At 64.9% G+C, this 19909-nt stretch overlaps 1 protein-coding gene across 1 annotated transcript; it reads right to left on the bottom strand.

Moving 5' to 3' along the window:
* Window positions 1-337: 337 nt before the first annotated feature.
* LOC142435565 (arylsulfatase D-like) lies at window positions 338-17891 on the bottom strand. The gene is made up of 10 exons (XM_075539798.1): window positions 17593-17891; window positions 16598-16747; window positions 13823-13944; window positions 10531-10653; window positions 7166-7589; window positions 3473-3609; window positions 2303-2437; window positions 1714-1876; window positions 1213-1334; window positions 338-928 (listed from the first exon to the last, which is right to left on the bottom strand). Coding segments are annotated over exons 1-10 (1761 nt in total). The 5' UTR covers window positions 17595-17891; the 3' UTR covers window positions 338-545.
* Between the last annotated feature and the right edge of the window lie 2018 nt (window positions 17892-19909).

Here is a 19909-nt window from a genome sequence, read left to right as displayed (position 1 = left end):
CCCTATGCAGGGATGGTGAGTTCCAATGGGCTGCATGGTGGTGGGGATGCGCGTACACACACATGCACACACGCACACACACGCGCGCACACACGCACACATATGCACACACGCACGCACACACGCGCGCACACACACATGCACATACACATGCACGCACGCACATGCACGCGCCCACACACATGCACGAACGCACGCACAGCCCGGGTCACACTGCACGACCGGCTGGGCTGCTCCCAGGTCAGCAGTTCGCGCTGGACCTGCTCCTGTAACAGGTGCCGCCTGCTCTGGGCGGGTCAGTCCTGCTCGCGGGCGGGGGCGGGAGTGGCTCGGACCGGACGGCAGTGCGCTTTTATTTCACGTTGGCGACGCGGCCCCGGGGCTTGGCTGCAAACAGGAGGTCAGTCTTTGGATGGGGACCTGTCCGCTCCCGCGCAGACTGACCGCCTGGGGGACCCGGGCTCTGCTCAGAGCGGTCAGGCGGCCTGCTTGATTCGGGTGGTGGGGGGCTCAGGGATGCTTTTGGGGGGGGCCCGCGCTCCCACTCATGGCCCCGGCTCCTGGGGGGCCCCGCCGCCTTCGTCGTCCTCCTGGCAGGCGCAGAAGGGGAAGGTCCCGCAGCAGGGCTGCAGCCAGGGCTTCCAGGCGATGTTGCCCACGGAGAGCTGCGCGGGCGCGGGCTGCAGGGACGCCCGCTGCTTGTCCACCGCCGCGCCCACGCGCGCCAGCACCTCGCCGTGCAGCGGCTCGGACTCGGGGGTCAGCGGGTGCGCCTCGGAGGGGTCCCTGGACAGCTCGAAGAGCAGGGGCGGGCTGTGGTGCGTGACGCCGGGCCCGGCGCATGGACAGACCCCTCGGCCGTAGCAGGCCCCGGCCCCCTCGGGGTGGAACTGCGGGGTCACGTAGTGCACCTTCCAGGTCCTGCCGCCTGCGTGGACACAGGAATGCCCAGTCCCACCTCCTCGCGTCTGCAGAGACCACCCCGCGCACGCCCCATCCTGCCTGCTAGGAGGCCGGACAGTGGGCCCTCGCATAAGGAGCCCCTGCAGGGTGGACATCCTGACCCGGGAATGCAGCGCTGACCCAGAGCGAGCCCCCGGGAAATGCCCAATCCCTGCACACCCCGTGGATGACACTGGTGCTTCCGGAGGACCGCGCTCATCACCCCCCAGGGGCGTCCCCGCAGCGAGGGGCAGAGTCGGAGCCACTTACTGTCCCTGTGATGCCAGCGGGCAGCGTGCAGGTGGACCCCGCAGTAGTGGAACAGGAACTCGTGGGGCGCGTGCGGGGCCGTCCCCCGCAGCAGGGGCAGCAGGTTGTGTCCGTCCAGCACCCTGACATGTGGGGGGGTCGGGGAGGGTCAGCGGGGGCATTCCCAACCCTCATTCCTAAGTCCCTCCATCCATCCGGTCAGCGCCGACCGCTGGACCATGTCGGACCGGGTACAGCACCCTGTTAGGGAGCCTCACGCTCTGACCCCACGCGGACAGAGCCCTGCCTTCCCCCAGGCGCGGCCGGCGGCTTCAGACCTGCCCTCTACGCTGTAAAGACCGCTCCCGTGCAGACTGACCGCCTGGGAGACCCCCGGGGGCAGCTCCGCCCTGTCCTGCAGGGTCCCCGAGAGCCGTGTCCACTCGAAAGCTGTCATTTTGTTTGATTTTCAGGAAGCTGTGGGTTGCGGGCCCACCCCCACCCCGACTGCCCCGCACGCACCTGTCCTGGGGCACCTGGCCGCCCCCCAGCTGGACCACCGTGGGGAAGATGTCCATCAGGCTGGTGGGCTCGTGGACCTCGCGGCCGGCGGGCAGCTCCCCGGGCCAGCGGAAGATGCCGGGGACGCGGATGCCCCCTTCCCAGCCGGCCATGCCTTTGCCTCCTGTGAGCAAACAGCACGCTGCGGTCAGGGGTCCCCGCAAGCCGGCAGAGTGAGCCACACGCGGGGTGCAAGAAAAATCTAAGCAGTTTGGGGGCTGAGCCTTCCAAGACTGGGGGGGCGAGGGACGGGGAGTGTGGGGGGCGGGCGGGCGGCAGGGAGAGGGAAGGCGAGAAAGGCCTGCGTTGGGGGGGCGATGTCCACTCAGGACGGCCCTGCAGGACGCCCTGCTTTTTGCACGCACGCAGCCTCGTTTTCATTCCAAGGGGCGGCCGGTGGGTTTGAACCGCTGACCTTGCGCTGCGCGGCCCGGAGCTTAATGCACCGCTTCCCGAATCTCGCTGGCCCATCGCGTGCGCCCCCGCCTCGCACGACCCCAGTTCCACCTGCTCAGGTGGGAGCTCACCTGTGCGGTCAGGTGGGACTCACCGCGGTACACTCCGTTCCAGCCGCCCAGCTGGCGCGGCCCGTCTCTGGCCTCCAGGTGGCCTCCGTGGTCGGAGGTGAAGTAGGTGAAGGTGTTGTTCTTCAGCCCGTGCTCCTCAAGGGCGCGCAGGATTTCACCTGGACGCGCGCGGGGTTGGCGGGAAGAGGGGAGAGGGAAGGCAGGAGGCCGGAGGGCTTTAGGACCCAGCGAGCAACACGGAACGCCGCTGACCCCGCCCACCTGCGACTGTGTGCGTCAGTGAGACGTATGTCCGTGATTACGTCAGTGCGTCAGCGCAAACGTATAAATAGCGGAGCGCAGAAGGAGGGCAGCACTGTCAGTCAGAGGCACCGCGGTGCTCAGGCTGCCGGGCGTAACCGCGGGCCCCACGGGCACGGCGGGTGCCAGGACTCGCGCCTTCGGCGGTTCACGCGGTGAGACCGGCCGACAGGGCTCCCTCCGAGGCGCCCAGTGAGGCGGGTCCCAGGAGGAACGCACCCCACGCCGGATGCGCGTGTGCACGTGCACGTGCGCGCGCACGGCTCCGTACCGGGTGCCTCTGGGGCAGCGGTTCTCAACCTGTGGGTCGCGACCCCCTTGGAGCCCCCCCCCCCCCAGCGACCCTCTCACAGGGGGCGCCCGACTCATCACAGTAGTGACGTGACAGTGATGACGTAGCAGCGACAATGACTTCACGGGGGGGGGGGCACCGCCCCAGGAGGAGCTGTAGGACAGGGTCAGGTTTCCGCAGTGCGCAGTCCCCTCCCCCCGCTGTCCTCACGGGCCGGTCCCGGGAGTCCACGGACGTGGACGGACAAGCGGCGACCCCACGGCCTCAGCCGCGAGTCGCCGTCTGCGCGCGCCCCTTCTTCCAGGGTCCACTGCCCGCATGGGGGCCTGTGTGCTGCCCGGAGGCTGGACTCCGTTGCACGTGTTTTTCCAACACGGGGGCATCGCCCGGGGTGCACAGGCCTCAGCAGAGCTTCCGGACTGAGAGAGACTAGGAAGCAAGGTCTGGAGACCTGCACCTGAAGCCCCGCGGGTCCCCACAGAACCCCGCCTGATGTGCAGCTGGAAGCTGAGCCCCTGGGTGGGGCGGCACTGGGGACCCACAGTGGCCACGCGAGGGGGGCGGGGGGAGGACGGGGGGGGCAGCTCTGCCCGGGACTCACCCACCATCCAGTCCATCTCCTCCACGTTGTCCCCGTACGCGCCGTGCCGGCTCTTCCCGAGGAACCTGGGCGTGCTGACCAGGGGCAGATGGACGTGCAGCAAGGAGACGAACAGCAGGAAGGGCCGGTGCTTGTTGCTGGAAGGGGAAGACGGGGGTCTCGCTCGGAGCTCACAGCTCCCTCGGCGGCGGACGGGGTGGGGACAGGGGGGTCGCTATGGGTCAGAGCCCCCTCACAGCGCCCAACGGCAACGTGGGGCGTCGGCAAGACGCTCAGGCAGGGCGGTGGGCTGTGCGTTCGCATGCTCATCGGCACGTCAGGGGTTCAAATCTCCCAGCCGCCCGGAAGCAGAGAGGTGAGGCTGCCTGCTCCCATAGGGCTTCACTTTATCCATTACACTGAACTCCACCATAGTGGGGTGTCGGGTGGGAGCCCCGGGAACCTTTCCCAGCCAGGGAATGTCGTGCAACATCCTCTCCCCCCCCCCCCCACCCCCGGGAGGCAGGACACACACTCTCTCTCTGCTTCACCTTCCCCTGCACAAGCCGCACGGAGCCCCAGAGATGCATCCTCCACCCCTGCATGCACTGGACTTTGCAGCCACCGGCCTGTGATCTCCCTGCATTTTTGCATCACTGTGTGGCTGCGTGAGTCCCAGGGAGGAGGAAGCCATGCACTAGTATCAGACTTGCGGGCTCATGTCGGACTTGTCGTGTGTGGGTTACTTGCCGGGCTGCTCACGGCAAGGTCGGTAGTTCAAAACCACCGGGCGGTCCAGGGGAGACAGATGAGGCTGTGGCCTCCCGGAAGGACAGTCCCGTTCTGTGAGGTCGCTAGGAGCCAGCATCGAATGGACGGCAGCGGGTTGGGGTTACTTTGGGGAATGTGATGGGGAACTCAAGGTCAACAACAGCCACAGATCCAGGGCTGGACATTCATGCCCCTCCCTGGTCTCGGGGACGATCAACTTCTGGAATCTTAACAGTCCAGTTTGGAGACAGGAAAAGAAGATGGTTGTAGGATATAGTGAAGGTCAGGAAGGGGACTGCACGGTGCACATGCAAAACGGGTCCTGACCTGCTATGTTAGTCAGTCCAGATTATCCACATACACTAACCAAACACGCTCACCTCACGGCGCCCCCTGTGGGTCTCCTCCCTCCATGGAGTCAGTGCTGACTCACGGCGCCCCCTGTGGGTCTCCTCCCTCCATGGAGTCAGCGCTGACTCACGGCGCCCTCTGTGGGTCTCCTCCCTCCATCGAGTCAGTGCTGACTCACGGCGCCCCCTGTGGGTCTCCTCCCTCCATCAGTCAGTGCTGACTCACGGCGCCCTGTGGGTCTCCTCCCTCCATCAGTCAGTGCTGACTCACGGCGCCCCCTGTGGGTCTCCTCCCTCCATGGAGTCAGTGCTGACTCACGGCGCCCCCTGTGGGTCTCCTCCCTCCATGGAGTCAGTGCTGACTCACGGCGCCCCCTGTGGGTCTCCTCCCTCCATCAGTCAGTGCTGACTCACGGCGCCCCCTGTGGGTCTCCTCCCTCCATGGAGTCAGTGCTGACTCACGGCGCCCCCTGTGGGTCTCCTCCCTCCATGGAGTCAGTGCTGACTCACGGCGCCCCCTGTGGGTCTCCTCCCTCCATCAGTCAGTGCTGACTCACGGCGCCCTGTGGGTCTCCTCCCTCCATCAGTCAGTGCTGACTCACGGCGCCCCCTGTGGGTCTCCTCCCTCCATGGAGTCAGTGCTGACTCACGGCGCCCCCTGTGGGTCTCCTCCCTCCATGGACTCAGTGCTGACTCACAGCACCCCCTGTGGGTCTCCTCCCTCCATGGAGTCAGTGCTGACTCACGGCGCCCCCTGTGGATCTCCTCCCTCCATCAGTCAGTGCTGACTCACGGCGCCCCCTGTGGGTCTCCTCCCTCCATGGAGTCAGTGCTGACTCACGGCGCCCCCTGTGGGTCTCCTCCCTCCATGGAGTCAGTGCTGACTCACGGCGCCCCCTGTGGGTCTCCTCCCTCCATGGAGTCAGTGCTGACTCACGGCGCCCCCTGTGGGTCTCCTCCCTCCATGGAGTCAGTGCTGACTCACGGCGCCCCCTGTGGGTCTCCTCCCTCCATCAGTCAGTGCTGACTCAGGGCGCCCCCTGTGGGTCTCCTCCCTCCATGGAGTCAGTGCTGACTCACGGCGCCCCCTGTGGGTCTCCTCCCTCCATCAGTCAGTGCTGACTCACGGCGCCCCCTGTGGGTCTCCTCCCTCCATCAGTCAGTGCTGACTCACGGCGCCCCCTGTGGGTCTCCTCCCTCCATCAGTCAGTGCTGACTCACGGCGCCCCCTGTGGGTCTCCTCCCTCCATCAGTCAGTGCTGACTCACGGCGCCCCCTGTGGGTCTCCTCCCTCCATCAGTCAGTGCTGACTCACAGCGCCCCCTGTGGGTCTCCTCCCTCCATGGAGTCAGTGCTGACTCACGGCGCCCCCTGTGGGTCTCCTCCCTCCATCAGTCAGTGCTGACTCACGGCGCCCCCTGTGGGTCTCCTCCCTCCATGGAGTGAGTGCTGACTCATGGCGCCCCCTGTGGGTCTCCTCCCTCCATCAGTCAGTGCTGACTCACGGCGCCCCCTGTGGGTCTCCTCCCTCCATCAGTCAGTGCTGACTCAGGGCGCCCCCTGTGGGTCTCCTCCCTCCATGGAGTCAGTGCTGACTCACGGCGCCCCCTGTGGGTCTCCTCCCTCCATGGAGTCAGTGCTGACTCACGGCGCCCCCTGTGGGTCTCCTCCCTCCATCAGTCAGTGCTGACTCACGGCGCCCTGTGGGTCTCCTCCCTCCATCAGTCAGTGCTGACTCACGGCGCCCCCTGTGGGTCTCCTCCCTCCATGGAGTCAGTGCTGACTCACTGCGCCCCCTGTGGGTCTCCTCCCTCCATGGAGTGAGTGCTGACTCACGGCGCCCCCTGTGGGTCTCCTCCCTCCATGGACTCAGTGCTGACTCAACGCGCCCCCTGTGGGTCTCCTCCCTCCATCAGTCAGTGCTGGCTCCCTGCACCACCGTGCCCGCTAGCCAACCCATGACCTGCCACCCACCCTCAACCGGGTGTCGTTCCTGCCGCGGGGACCCTGTGGGGCACAATGACTGTGGACATGCACAGGAGCAGAGAGCCTCATCTCGCTCCTCTCCAGCGGCTGCTGGATTCGAACCCCTAACCTGTGGGTTCCGCCCAGAGCGCTTCCCAGGGCCATTCCTGATTCCCAAAGACTTGAAAGCCAGGCAGGGGCTGCTCCGTGCAAGATCCCCACCTTTCCGGCAGGAGACCCGTGAAATCCGTACCGATCACCAGGACTGGCCGGTGGCTCTCAGCCGCTGACCTTGTCGTCTGCAGCCCGGTGCTTAACCCGCGGCGACACCCTAGCCCCTTAGCTTGCTTCCTGAGGCCGTGCTGTGCGAGCCGGCTCCCGGGGACCCTGCAGGACAGGGCGGGGCTGCCCCTGGGGGTCTCCCAGGTGGTCAGTCTGCACGGGAGCAGACGGTCTGGTCTCTCTCTGTCCGGGCGGCTGGTGGGTTTGAACCGCTGACCGTGGGGTGAGCAGCTCGAGGGGCGACTGCAGCTCCTGGCCGAGTGCACAGCGCCCGGGAGGAGCGCAGGTGGGCCGGGGAGGCAGGTGGTGGGCGCAGTCCCCCCGCCCGCCCCGGGCGCCCCAGCACCTGCGCAGGAAGGCCCGGGCCTCGCGCAGCATCCTGCCGGCCGCCCGCTCCAGCTGCATGGGCTGCTCGGTGACGCGGCCGTCGCGCATCAGGACGCAGTTCCAGCGGCGCACGAAGCCGAAGCTGCTGTACCAGGACGCGGAGAAGAGCGCGGCCAGGCCGGCCAGGCCCACGATGGCCCTCCAGGGCAGGGACAGCGAGCCCAGCGCCCGGCCGCCCGCCAGCGTGAGCACGGCCAGCGCCAGCGCCTGCGAGAAGGCCCCCAGCTTGGCGCGCAGGGCGGCGTCCACCTCGGGCGGGCGCCGGGGGTGGCAGTCGTTGACCAGCGAGAAGGGCATGCCGTAGAAGGAGTCAAACCCGTGCTGCAGCGGGTGGTGGCAGTGGTCGCCCCGCGCCCGGCAGCTCACGCCCTGGTGCCACTTTCCTGGGGACACACGCGCGTGCAAGGGCACACGCCCCAGTGAGCGAACGCGCACGGGCCCCGCGCACCTGCACACGCGCTAACACACGTGCCCACATGCACCTGCACACGCGCTAACACACGTGCCCACATGCACCTGCACACGCGCTAACACACGTGCACATACGCACCTGCACACGTGCTAACACACGTGCACATACGCACCTGCACACGTGCTAACACGCTCCTGCAAACGTGCCCACGAACACCTGCACACGTGCTCACACACACCTGCACATGCTAACACACGTGTCCACACACACCTGCACATGTGAACACACACACCTGCACGCGTGCTAACACACGTGCCCATGAACGCCTGCACACGTGCTCACACGCTCCTGCACACGTGCGCTAAAACATGTGGGCACTCAAGCACCCCACACACAAATGCACAAACGCTCACACACATGGGCACCCACACACACACATGCGGTAACACGTGAGAGCACACAAGTACCCCCCACACAAACCAACACGCACACGTGTTCTAACACATACGTGCACTCACACACGCGTGCTGACATGCGCTAGCACACACGTATGGACACCCACACGTGGACACAAATGGCTGCACATGTGCACACGCACACACACATTCACACACGCGCACACGCAGTCACTACAGACCCACAGGTGCGCACACACGTGGCTGCACACACGCGTGTACAACCATGCACACACATGCAGGAGTACACGGACGCAGACATGCTTCACACACACGTGCAAGCAAATGCACACATGCACACATGAACGTGTAGAGACACACATACACGGACACCCACATACACGGACACACACATGCAAGCACACCCACACATTTACCTACACACGTGCACTCAGCCGAGTACATACATGAACAGACACATGTGGACACCCCCGCACGTACATACATCCAACATGCACACAGGTGGAAGCACACACGTACACAGAGTTGCCCACGGACATATGCAAATGCACGCGCCCACACGGACAGACACATATGCACACGCAAACATGTGTATGGGCGCACGTGTGCATGAATGCACATGGACAGTACCCACTCAGGCCCACATGCACACACAGAGCACACACATGCACGAAACCTCTACACACAGACACACACATTCATGCACACACACGTGGAAGCACACGCAGAGACATGCAGAGACGTGTACTGACACACAATCACATGCATGCGTGTGCACACACACATGCACACACACGTGGAAGCACACACAGACATGCAGAGACATGTACTGACACACAATCACATGCATGCGTGTGCACACACCCATGCACACACGTGTGGAAGCACACGCAGAGATGTGTACTGACACACAATCACATGCGTGTGCACACACACATGCACACATGTGGAAGCACACGCACACGCACGGGCGCAGGCTCACCACAAGCAGCGGGCAGGCACACAGGCAGCGTGAGCAGCTAGTCACGGATCAGGGTTTCAGAATTACGGGCACGCAGCAGAAGCCGGGGTCCCTGAAGGGAGACTGACTCCCAAACAGCAAGGGGCAAACACACAAAGACCCGGCCGCTGAGTGGGTGCCGAGCCCAGCGGCCCCACGGGACAGGGAACAGGGGGGCCTGGGGTCCCCGAGGCAGGCAGCCTCGCCGTTCTCGGTCAGAGCGGCTGGTGGGTTCGCACTGCTGACCCTGTGCTTCATGGCTAGCCCACTGGGAACGCCACGCGCCCGGGGATCCTGGGAGCCCCATTTTCTGGGACTCCCCCAAACTGCCAGCCGGGGCAGCGCCACCCCCGTGGGTCTCCAGGTGGTGGGTCTTGGGGGCACCGCCAGCCTCATCAGGACGGTGGGCTCCAAGCACCGACCTGCAGGGCAGCAGCCCAGGGCGACTCAGCAGACGCAGTCGCGTTGTGTGGGAGTCTCGGGGGGCAGGTGGGCGTCAGGCTCAGCTGCTCACCGAGAGGTGGGAGGTTCTGATCCACCCAGAGGCGGTCTCGGGGGACAAGCCGGGCAGAAGGCTTCTCCAGGGTCGGCCGCAGACCAGCCGGGGGTGCAGGTCCACGCAGAGCCCCTGGGGCCCCCCCGTGGGAACAGGGTCCGTGGTGCGTGGTTTGGCTCGTGTGTCAGTCTGTGTGTGTTTGCACGTGTGTGTTTGCATGTGTGTCTGTTTGCACGTGTCGGTGTACCTGTGTCTGTCTGTGTGTGTTTGCACGTGTGTGTGTTTGCATGTGTGTGTTTGCATGTGTGTGTGTTTGCACGTGTCGGTGTACCTGTGTCTGTCTGTGTGTGTTTGCACGTGTGTGTGTTTGCATGTGTGTGTTTGCATGTGTGTCTGTTTGCACGTGTCGGTGTACCTGTGTCTGTCTGTGTGGGTCTCTGTGTGTCTGTTGTGTCTGTGTGTCCGTGTTTGCATGTGTCTGTCTCTGTGTTTGCATATGTGTGTCTGTCTGTCTGCCTGCTTTTTTGGGGGGGGTCTGTGTGTCTGTCTGTTTCTATGCATACTCCCTCTGGGACTGCGCCCCGGATTCTTTCATGTGAACTGACCACAGCCGGGAGCACAGCTGTGCAGGGAACCCCCGAGGCGCACCCCCCACCCCTTCCCTGTCGGTGGTGGGGTCCCCTAATGTCCTCTCACCCAGGGGTCTCAGGCCCTCCCTCACCTGCTGGGACGAGGCTGTGAATGGTGGGGGGTCCGGCCTTTCTGTGACACTCAGCCCGGGCTTAACCTGGGGCGGGGGCGCTGGCATGCTGAGGCAAAACTGGGTGCCCTGCCCCCCAAGTCTCCCGGTAAAGACAGCTCTCCCGTGACAATGGTGCAGTTGGGCATTGTGAGCCCTGCGGGCCAGGGAGCAACGCTGGGACGGGAGAGGGGGTGGGGCAAGTGGGGGCAGCGTCCTGCTGCTCTGAGATGCCCAACAGCCCCCCTGCCCCACCCGTACCTATGATCCCCGTCCTGTAGCCTTGCAGGTGCAGCAGCCGGGCGAAGGTGGTCTCGTTGGGAGGAAGCCCGCCTGAGCCTGCGTTCCACTGCAGCGCCCGGTACCCGCCACTGGCATCCATACCTGGGGGCAGGTCGTAGGAGGGGAGAGGTCAAGCCTGCCTGACCTTCCTGCCTCGGACCCCGGCCCGGGGAGGGGGCCCCTAGCGTCTCAGGGTCAGCGTGGGGGTGATCCTAGCATCCGGCAGGTGGGATTTCTGTGAGATGCTGCAACAGGTGGGGCCCCAGGAATATGGGGGGGAAAGGGAAGGAGGAGGGGTCAGCATCAGAGATCCAGCCCAAAGGCCAATGTCCACTCACGGGGACCCTGCAGGACAGGGCGGGGCTGCCCCTGGGGGTCTCCCAGGCGGTCAGTCTGCACGGGAGTGGACGGTCTGGTCTCTCTCCCTAGGAGCTAATGGATACATGGATATGTAGATAGATAGATAGATAGATAGATAGATAGATAGATAGATAGATAGATAGATAGATAGATATGTAGATAGACTGGATATAGATAGATATGCAGATAGATACATAGATAGATAGATAGATAGACTGGATATAGATAGATATGCAGATAGATACATAGATAGATAGATAGATAGATAGATAGATAGATAGATAGATAGATGGATGGATGGACGGATGGATAGATAAATGGATAGATGGATGGATGGATAGATAGATAGATGGATGGAAAGATAGATAGATGGATAGACAGACAGACACACTGCCATTGAGTGGATGCAGACTCACAGCGACCCTGCAGGACAGAATAAAGCCTTATTTTCTCAGCCCCCCCCATCAGTTTTTCTGCCACATAATTTGCATATCGTGCAATTCAATCAGCCCCCCAATCAGTCTTACTGCCGCACAATTTGCATATCGTGCCATTCCACCCTGAGACTAGCTCTGGGCAGGAGTAGAAAGCCTCGTCTGCTCCCGTGCAGCGGTGGGTTTGAACTGCGGACCTTGGGGAGGGTCCCGTGCAAACCAGTGCAGCTCCAGGGCCCCCCTGGGTCAAGGAGACCCCTTGGGAGAGACAGGAGGGCAGAGGCTCCAGGCCAGCACGGATGGCAGACACGCCCAGGACCAAGGAGACCCCACGGCCAGGGGCTCCCCGGCACCTGAACCCAGAGGCGCGCGACCCCCCCATCCCTGGGGCTTCAAGGCTCCACCTGCAGGTCACACGTGGGCAGGAACTCGGGAGAAAGCGTCGCTGTCCCTCGCAGCTGAAAACTCAGGTGCAACTTTCTACTCCTGAACGCCCCGCCCACTCCCATCCCAAAAGTCCCGACCTCCTGCGGAGGGACAGACAGTAAGGAAGGAAGACGGAAGAAGGGATGCATTTGGACTGCCCAAAGGACAATCAAGTCTGTCTTGGAAGAAGCATGGCCAGAGCGCCCCCTAGAGGCGGGGACGGGGAGGTTCTGTGCCAGAGCGCCCCCTAGAGGCGGGGACGGGGAGGTTCTGTGCCAGAGCGCCCCCTAGAGGCGGGGACGGGGAGGTTCTGTGTCAGAGCGCCCTCTAGAGGCGGGGACGGGGAGGTTCTGTGTCAGAGCGCCCCCTAGAGGCGGGGGCGGGGAGGTTCTGTGTCAGAGCGCCCCCTAGAGGCGGGGACGGGGAGGTTCTGTCCCAGAGCGCACCTTAGAGGCGGGGACAGGGAGGTTCTGTCCCAGAGTGCCCCCTAGAGGCGGGGACGGGGAGGGTCTGTGTCAGAGCGACCCCTAGAGGCTGGAACAAGGAGGCTATGTCCCAGAGCGCCCCCTGGAGGCGGGGACGGGGAGGTTCTGTCCCAGAGCGCCCCCTAGAGGCAGGGACGGGGAGGGTCTGTGTCAGAGCGCCCCCTAGAGGTGGGGACGGGGAGGTTCTGTGTCAGAGCGCCCCCTAGAGGCAGCGACGGGGAGGTTCTGTGTCAGAGCGCCCCCTAGAGGCAGGGACGGGGAGGGTCTGTGTCAGAGCGCCCCCTAGAGGCAGGGACGGGGAGGGTCTGTGTCAGAGCGCCCCCTAGAGGCGGGGGTTAGGGGAGATTTTTGTCTCCTGCATGTTGGACATGTTGTTAGAAGAGACCAGGGCCTGGAGAAGGGGACATCCTGCTTGGTCAATCGGAGGGGTAGCGACAGAGGAAGGCCCTAGATCAGTGGTTCTCAACCTGTGGGTCGCGACCCCATGGGGGGTGCTGTTGAGGGATCCTTTTGCAGGGGTCGCCCAATTCATAAGAGTTGCAAATGACAGTGATGAGGAACTGTATTCAAGGGTCGTGGCAACAGGAAGGTTGAGAACCACTGCCCTAGGTGAGGTGGAGGCACACGGTGGCTGCAGCCCCGTGCACAGGTGAGGATGGTGCAGGGCAGGGCAGTGGTTCCTCTGGTTGTGCATGGGGTCGCTGGGGTCAGATCCAGGTGGAAGCTCGTGACTACGACGAACTGTCAGGGGCCCGTGTGGAAACGGCATTTCCAACCCGAGACAGAAAAGAAATCCCGCAGAGAGAACCAGGCTCTCACGCCTGCTGGAGGAGCCGAACTTGTTTCTTTCCGTGCTCTGAGTCCAAACCCGTCTGTGATGCCCCTCTTATTGATCTGCTGAGGGCAGCCTTGGGGGCCGAACGAGTTTCAGTCCTGAATCCCGGAAAACTGCACTTCTCTGCAGGGCTCGCTAAGACAGACAGGACCCTGGTGGCTTGGTGGTTGCACATTGGGGCTGCTAACTGCAAGGTCAGCAGTTCAGAACCACCAGCCGCTCCCAGGGAGAAAGAAGAGACCGTCTGCTCCTGTAAAGAGTCAGTTCTGGAGACCCCCAGGGGCAGCTCCGCCCTGTCCTGCAGGGTCGCCATGAGTCGGCGTCCTCGATGGCAGTGTGTCTGTCTGTCTATCAATCATCTATCTGCAAATCTCTCTATCCATTAGCTCCTGGGGAGAAAGACCTGACCGTCTGCTCCCGTGCAGACTGACCGCCTGGGAGACCCCCAGGGGCAGCTCCGCCCTGTCCTGCAGGGTTGTTGTGAGTCGGCGTCCACTCGAGGGCAGTGTGTCTGTCTGTCTATCAATCGTCTATCTGCATATCTCTCTATCCATTAGCTCCTGGGGAGACAGACCAGACTGACATCCTGGGAGACCCACAGGGGCAGCTCCGCCCTGTCCTGGGGATTTTCCTCTGCGCCCCCCCCACTAGGCGATGGGGATGGACAACCAGAAAGGGCAGATGTGACCCCCCACCCCCACCCCACGCCACCCCTCTCCGAAGGCACCCACCTGAGCGGAAGGCGTGCCTCCCGGTGAGGAAAGCAGCTCGGCTCGGGGTGCACAGGGGCGCAGCGGCCAGGTGCTGCGTCAGCTTCACGCCTTCCTGGGCCAGCCGGTCAATATTGGGGGTCCTGGGGAAACCACGCCCACGTCAGCATCAGGTGGGTGGAGCCCGAGCCCGCCAATCCCGTGCCTGCTGGGTCCAGGGGGTGCTGAGTCACAGCAGCGCCCCCGTGTGGGCGGCCCGGGAACCGCGCTCCGCCCGGCTCCCATTGGCTGGCGACCCACTTCCGGCTCTGGGATTCCTCGCTGAGCACGTTCCCTTAGCGTCAGTCAAGCGCACGCCCAGTTCGCGGTGCTGCGTGCGTGCGTGCGTGCGTGCGCGTGATCGGGAACTGGACCAGCTCCTGGTGCTCCGTGCGTGCGTGCGTGCGCGTGATCGGGAACTGGACCAGCTCCTGGTGCTCCGTGCGTGCGTGCGTGCGCGTGATCGGGAACTGGACCAGCTCCTGGTGCTCCGTGCGTGCGTGCGTGCGCGTGATCGGGAACTGGACCAGCTCCCGGTGCTCCGTGCGTGCGTGCGTGCGCGTGATCGGGAACTGGACCAGCTCCTGGTGCTCCGTGCGTGCGTGCGTGCGCGTGATCGGGAACTGGACCAGCTCCTGGTGCTCCGTGCGTGCGTGCGTGCGCGTGATGGAGAACTGGACCAGCTCCTGATGCTCCGTGCGTGCGTGCGTGCGCGTGATCGGGAACTGGACCAGCTCCTGATGCTCCGTGCGTGCGTGCGTGCGCGTGATCGGGAACTGGACCAGCTCCTGATGCTCCCTGCGTGCGTGCGTGCGTGCGTGCGCGTGATCGGGAACTGGACCAGCTCCTGATGCTCCAGTGCGTGCGTGCGTGCGTGCGTGCGTGCGTGCGTGCGCGTGATCGAGAAGTGCACCAGCTCCCGGTGCTCCAGGGCATGCCTGCGTCTGTGTGTCCCTGTGTCCGTGTGTGCGCGCGTGCATGCGCGTGATCGAGAAGTGCACCAGCTCCCGGTGCTCCAGGGCATGCCTGCGTCTGTGTGTCCCTGTGTCCGTGTGTGCGCGCGTGCATGCGCGTGATCGAGAAGTGCACCAGCTCCCGGTGCTCCAGTGCACGCGTGCATGCGCGTGATCGAGAACTGCACCAGCTCCCGGTGCTCCAGGGCATGCCTGCGTCTGTGTGTCCCTGTGTCCGTGTGTGCGCGCGTGCATGCGCGTGATCGAGAAGTGCACCAGCTCCCGGTGCTCCAGTGCACGCGTGCATGCGCGTGATCGAGAAGTGCACCAGCTCCCGGTGCTCCAGGGCATGCCTGCGTCTGTGTGTCCCTGTGTCCGTGTGTGCGCGCGTGCATGCGCGTGATCGAGAAGTGCACCAGCTCCCGGTGCTCCAGTGCACGCGTGCATGCGCGTGATCGAGAACTGCACCAGCTCCCGGTGCTCCAGGGCATGCCTGCGTCTGTGTGTCCCTGTGTCCGTGCGTGTGCGCGTGTGTGGGATCGAGAACTGGACCAGCTCCCGGTGCTTTAGTGCGCGCGTGCATGTGCGTGATCGAGAAGTGCACCAGCTCCCGGTGCTCCAGTGCGTGCGTGCGTGCATGTGATCGAGAACTGGACCAGCTCCCGGTGCTCCAGGGCATGCCTGCGTCTGTGTGTCCCTGTGTCCGTGCGTGTGCGCGTGTGTGGGATCGAGAACTGGACCAGCTCCCGGTGCTCCAGGGCATGCCTGCGTCCGTGTGTCCCTGTGTCCGTGCGTGCGTCCATGTGTGCGCGTGCGTGTGTGGGACCGAGAAGTGCACCAGCTCCCGGTGCTCCAGTGCGCGCGTGCGTGCCAGAGCAGAACTGCGCCCTGTGGGGTGTTCCGTGGCTGGTTCTCCAGGTGTGGGTGGGCAGGTCTGTCTTTCTAGGTGCGTCTGGATAGACCAGAGTCTCCAGCCTTTGGCTTAAGTGTCTCAACTGCATCTAAAGGCACGTCCAAGTCCTAAGCCCTGGAATCTGAGAAGGGCGCCTTGTTTGGAAACGGGAGCTCCGTGAAGTTAAGAAGGCTAAGAATCTTGACAGGCTAGCTTATTAGGGGGACCCTCGTCCTATAGGAGTGGCGCCCTTGGGACACAAAGGGACACGGGGGGAGGGGGTGTGGGGGGTGTTGGACGGCCACCTGGAGACGGAGGGGAGGCCGGAGAGATTCGGCCACAAGCCCAGGGATGTCTGGGGTCCCCAGGGAGTGACCCTGAGGAAAGACCTTTCCCTGGAGCCTCCTGAGGGAGCCCGGCCCTGCCCACCCCTGGACCTCCCATGGGTGTCTGTGCAGACGTTAATCAGCATGAGGTCACCCTGGGGCAGGGGGTCCCTCACCCTACAGGAGTGGTGCCCTGACCACAGAGGAGGAGGGACAGAGGGACACAGAGGGGAGACGGCTACTAGAGACAGACGTCGAGGTTGGAGAGATGGGGACCCAAGCTCAGGGACACCCGTGCCTTCCCCCACCCCCAGGGGCTGGGAGAGACCACGGGAAGGGCCCTGAGCCACCTGAAGGAGCCTGGCCCTGCCCACCACCCCTGGACCTCAGCCTTCTGGTCTCCAGAGAGGATGGTGGGTTTGAACAGCTGACCCTGGAGCGAGTTCGCAGCTCAAATATGTCACATGTTGGAACCCCTGGGCCGCTTCTGGTGCACTAGCGAAACTCCCCGCGGTGTCTACGGGCAGGTTTCTAAATGCATCACCGACTCACACACGTGAACCCCACCACCACCTTCCAGCTTTACCTCAGCGTGTCGTTTCCATAGCAACCGAGATCCCCGATGCCCAGGTCATCCGCCATGATCAGGAGGATATTGGGTCGCACGGCGCTGTCTGCCCGGAGCTCCCAGGGCTCCAGAAGCAGCCCGAGCGCGAGGAGAACTCGGCAGAGGTCCCTGCAGAGCGAAAGACCCGAGTGAGTTTCTTGCATCTGAGAAGGGAAGGCTTGGACGTTGGTGCTGCAGTCTGCAGGGTGTGCAGACCGATCCTGTTACGGGGAGACTGCGGTGGGTGCGGCCGGGCGGAACTGCCCCACAGCGAGTTCAAGGCTGTCAGCTTTGGGGGGCAAGGGGCCCCGGTGCCCCAAGGGCGTGGCTATGAACCAAAAGCTCGAAGGTTGCATCCTCCAGCCTGCACGGAGGGAGCAGCAGAAGGCATCTGCTTCCATGCAGTTTGACAGCGTCCCAAACCCTAAAAGACACCCCACTAATGCAACCTCCCTGCGCGCGGCCAGGTCTCACTCCGCGTCGCTACAGCGCAGAGCGGAACCGCCTCGCCCCGCGGCTTTCCCGAGGCTGCGATTCTTTGCAGGCGCAGCAGCCTCATCTTCCTCCCCCGGGGCGGCTGGTGGGTTTGAACCGCTGACCGGGGGGTGAGCTGCACGCTCCTGCCCAGGGCGCCTGTGAAGCCGCCGTGATGGCCCTGCCCAGCCCAGGCCGTGGGCGGGAAACCTGGAGGTCAGCGCCCCGCCGAGTTCCACCCGCCCATATTCTGGGGCTCAGCCAAGCACCCAACGTGCCCCGCCCGCCGGGCTGCTTGGGTCCCTCCACCCAGGGACGAGCACCTGCACCCCGGAGCTTTCCCGCGCCCTGGGTCTCCGATGGCGACACGCCCCGTAACTGGAGCGCCCCGCGGTGCAAGTCGCCCTGCGCCCCAGTTTGGGCGCTTTCTGGATCCGGGGACCCGCGGCCGGCGGCGCAGACCCTGCTCCGGGGGAGCCCCCGCCCCAGGGGTGACTTACATGTCGGGGGGTCCTCGGGGCGGGCTCCTAGGTGCCCCCCGGACGCCGGCGACTTCGGTCGCGCGGTTGGGAGCTCGCGGCGCAGCCTGCAGCGCGCGGTCACCAGGGAGGCGGCGACGAAGCGCAGGGCCCGCCCCTCGGGGCCCCGGGGCGCACGCGGCCTCCCGCCCCCACGGGGCCGGCGCGGAAGGACGGGGCGCAGCGGCCCCAGTGCGCTCACGGCCCGGGCGGCAGGGTCCGGCGCCGTGCGGGTCCCCGATCGCGCCCGCGACAGACTGGCCCGGGGTCCGGGGGCGGGGCCGCCCCCACGCGGAGGGGGGAGGGGAAGGGGGCGTGTCCGCGGCGGGGGCGGGGCCCTAGGGTCTCATGGGAGCGGGACCGGGCTGTGAGGAGGGGGACTGGGCGTGGCCTAGTGGCTCCAGGGGGCGTGGCGGTGAGGGGGGTCACCGGAGAGGGGGAAGGAGGGGGCGTGTCCTGTGCTGGGGGTGGGGCCACAGGGTCTTGGTTCCGCTGTGAGGCGCGGACTGGGCGTGGCTTGATGGCTTCAGGGGGCGTGGCGATGACAGAGTCACGGGACGGGACGTGCCCCGAACAAAGGGGAAGGAGGGGGCGTGTCCGTGGTGGGGGCGGGGCCACAGGGCCTGATGGGAGCGGGACCAGGCTGTGGGGCGGAGACGAGGTGTGGCTTACTGTCTTAAGGGGGCGTGGTGCTGACGGAGTCACGAGACGGACGTGCCCGGAGAAGGGGGAAGGAAGGGGCGTGTCCGCGGGGCGGCGGGGTCACAGAGCCTGACGGGAGCGGGACCGGGCTGTGGGGCGGAGACGAGGCGTGGCTTACTGTCTTAAGGGGGCGTGGTGTTGACGGAGTCACGGGACCGGACGAGCCCAGGGGGCGTGTCCGCGGTGGGGCGGCGCCACAGGGCCTGACGGGAGCGGTACCGCGCTGTGGGCGGAGACGAGGCGTGGCTTACTGTCTTAAGGGGGCGTGGTGTTGACGGAGTCACGAGACGGACGTGCCCAGGGGGCGTGTCCGCGGCGGGGGCGGGGCCACAGGGCCTGACGGGAGCGGGACCGGGCTGTGGGGCGGGGACTGGGCGTGGCCGAGCGGCCTCGGGGGGCGTGGCTATGCCCGGGACCCAGTTTCCCGCCGCGCGCCGGCTCCGCGGGACGTGCAGACGCAGCTCCGCCTGCCCTCCGCGCGGTCCGCGCGCCGACCGCCTCCCGCCGCGAACTTCCGGGTCCCCGGCTTGGCCTGAACCCCACTCCCCACCCCGCCGGGGCCGGATCGGGCCGGGTGCCAGGCCCCGAACCCTGCACCCTGCACCCCGGGCCTGCGCCTGTGCAGCGGGGGTGCCCCCTGACCCCTGGGGGCGGGCCTGGGGGGCCGCGACGGAGCCCCTTCATCCCGGCGGGGGGCACCCCCTTCCTCGGAAGCCCCCGGGACCACGCACCGCGCTTCCCTTCCCGGGGTCTCCTTGCAAAGCTGGGGCGCAGCCGGCGGCGCGGTCAGGCGAGGGTCAGGCTGGTCCCGAGGTCCAGGGTTTAAAGCCACCAGCCGCCCTGAGGCTGTCTGTCCCCGTGGAGAGGCGGATGCGCCCCTAAGGGGGCCTGGGGGTGCAGGGGTCACGCGGGGCCTGCAGCCCGAAACCTGCAGCCGCTCTGGAGGGAGACAGACCGGGCTTTCGACTCCAACAGGTCCAGTCTCGGACCGGGCTTTCTACTCCGTCAACAGGTCCAGTCGGAAACCCACAGCGGGGGCCCTAAGGGGCAGCACTGACTGGTCACAGAAACCGCGCCCCCTTTACCATCAGCCAATGCGCACGGGTTTCATTTAAATATGATGATTTATTTCTGTCCCCAAATCTTATTAACTTGGTGACCCCGGGATCCCTTTGTTGGCGCTCTGCCTTTGTCCACCTTGAGGCCGCACGTCCGTCCCTCTGTCTCTTCCTCGGTCTGGCTCTCCCTCTGTTGCTTTCACCCATTCTCTCTGCACCCTCGTCTTCCAGTCTCCCCGTGAGTGACTCTCACTCCAATCCGCAAAAACCTGCTCATTAAACCCCGCTTGCTGGGAACTTGCCTGCTCTTCCGGGTCCAGCAGGTACCGTGGGTCCTGGATCGGTTCCAGGGCACCGAGTTTGGGTTTGCCGTTTGGCACATAGATGCTCCTTAGCAAGAAAGACGGTATGACATCACCTCTTGTACTTTGGACTTGTCGGGAGAGACCAAAAAACAAACACTGCGGCCAGTCTGGGCCGGACAGACGGACAGGCAGCCCCCCCATGGCCTCGCAGGAGGATAGACCGTCAACGCCCCC

Source organism: Tenrec ecaudatus, chromosome Y, assembly GCF_050624435.1.
Source record: "Tenrec ecaudatus isolate mTenEca1 chromosome Y, mTenEca1.hap1, whole genome shotgun sequence".
NCBI classification, from domain to species: domain Eukaryota; kingdom Metazoa; phylum Chordata; class Mammalia; order Afrosoricida; family Tenrecidae; genus Tenrec; species Tenrec ecaudatus.
This window is presented reverse-complemented; position numbering and strand designations above follow the sequence as displayed.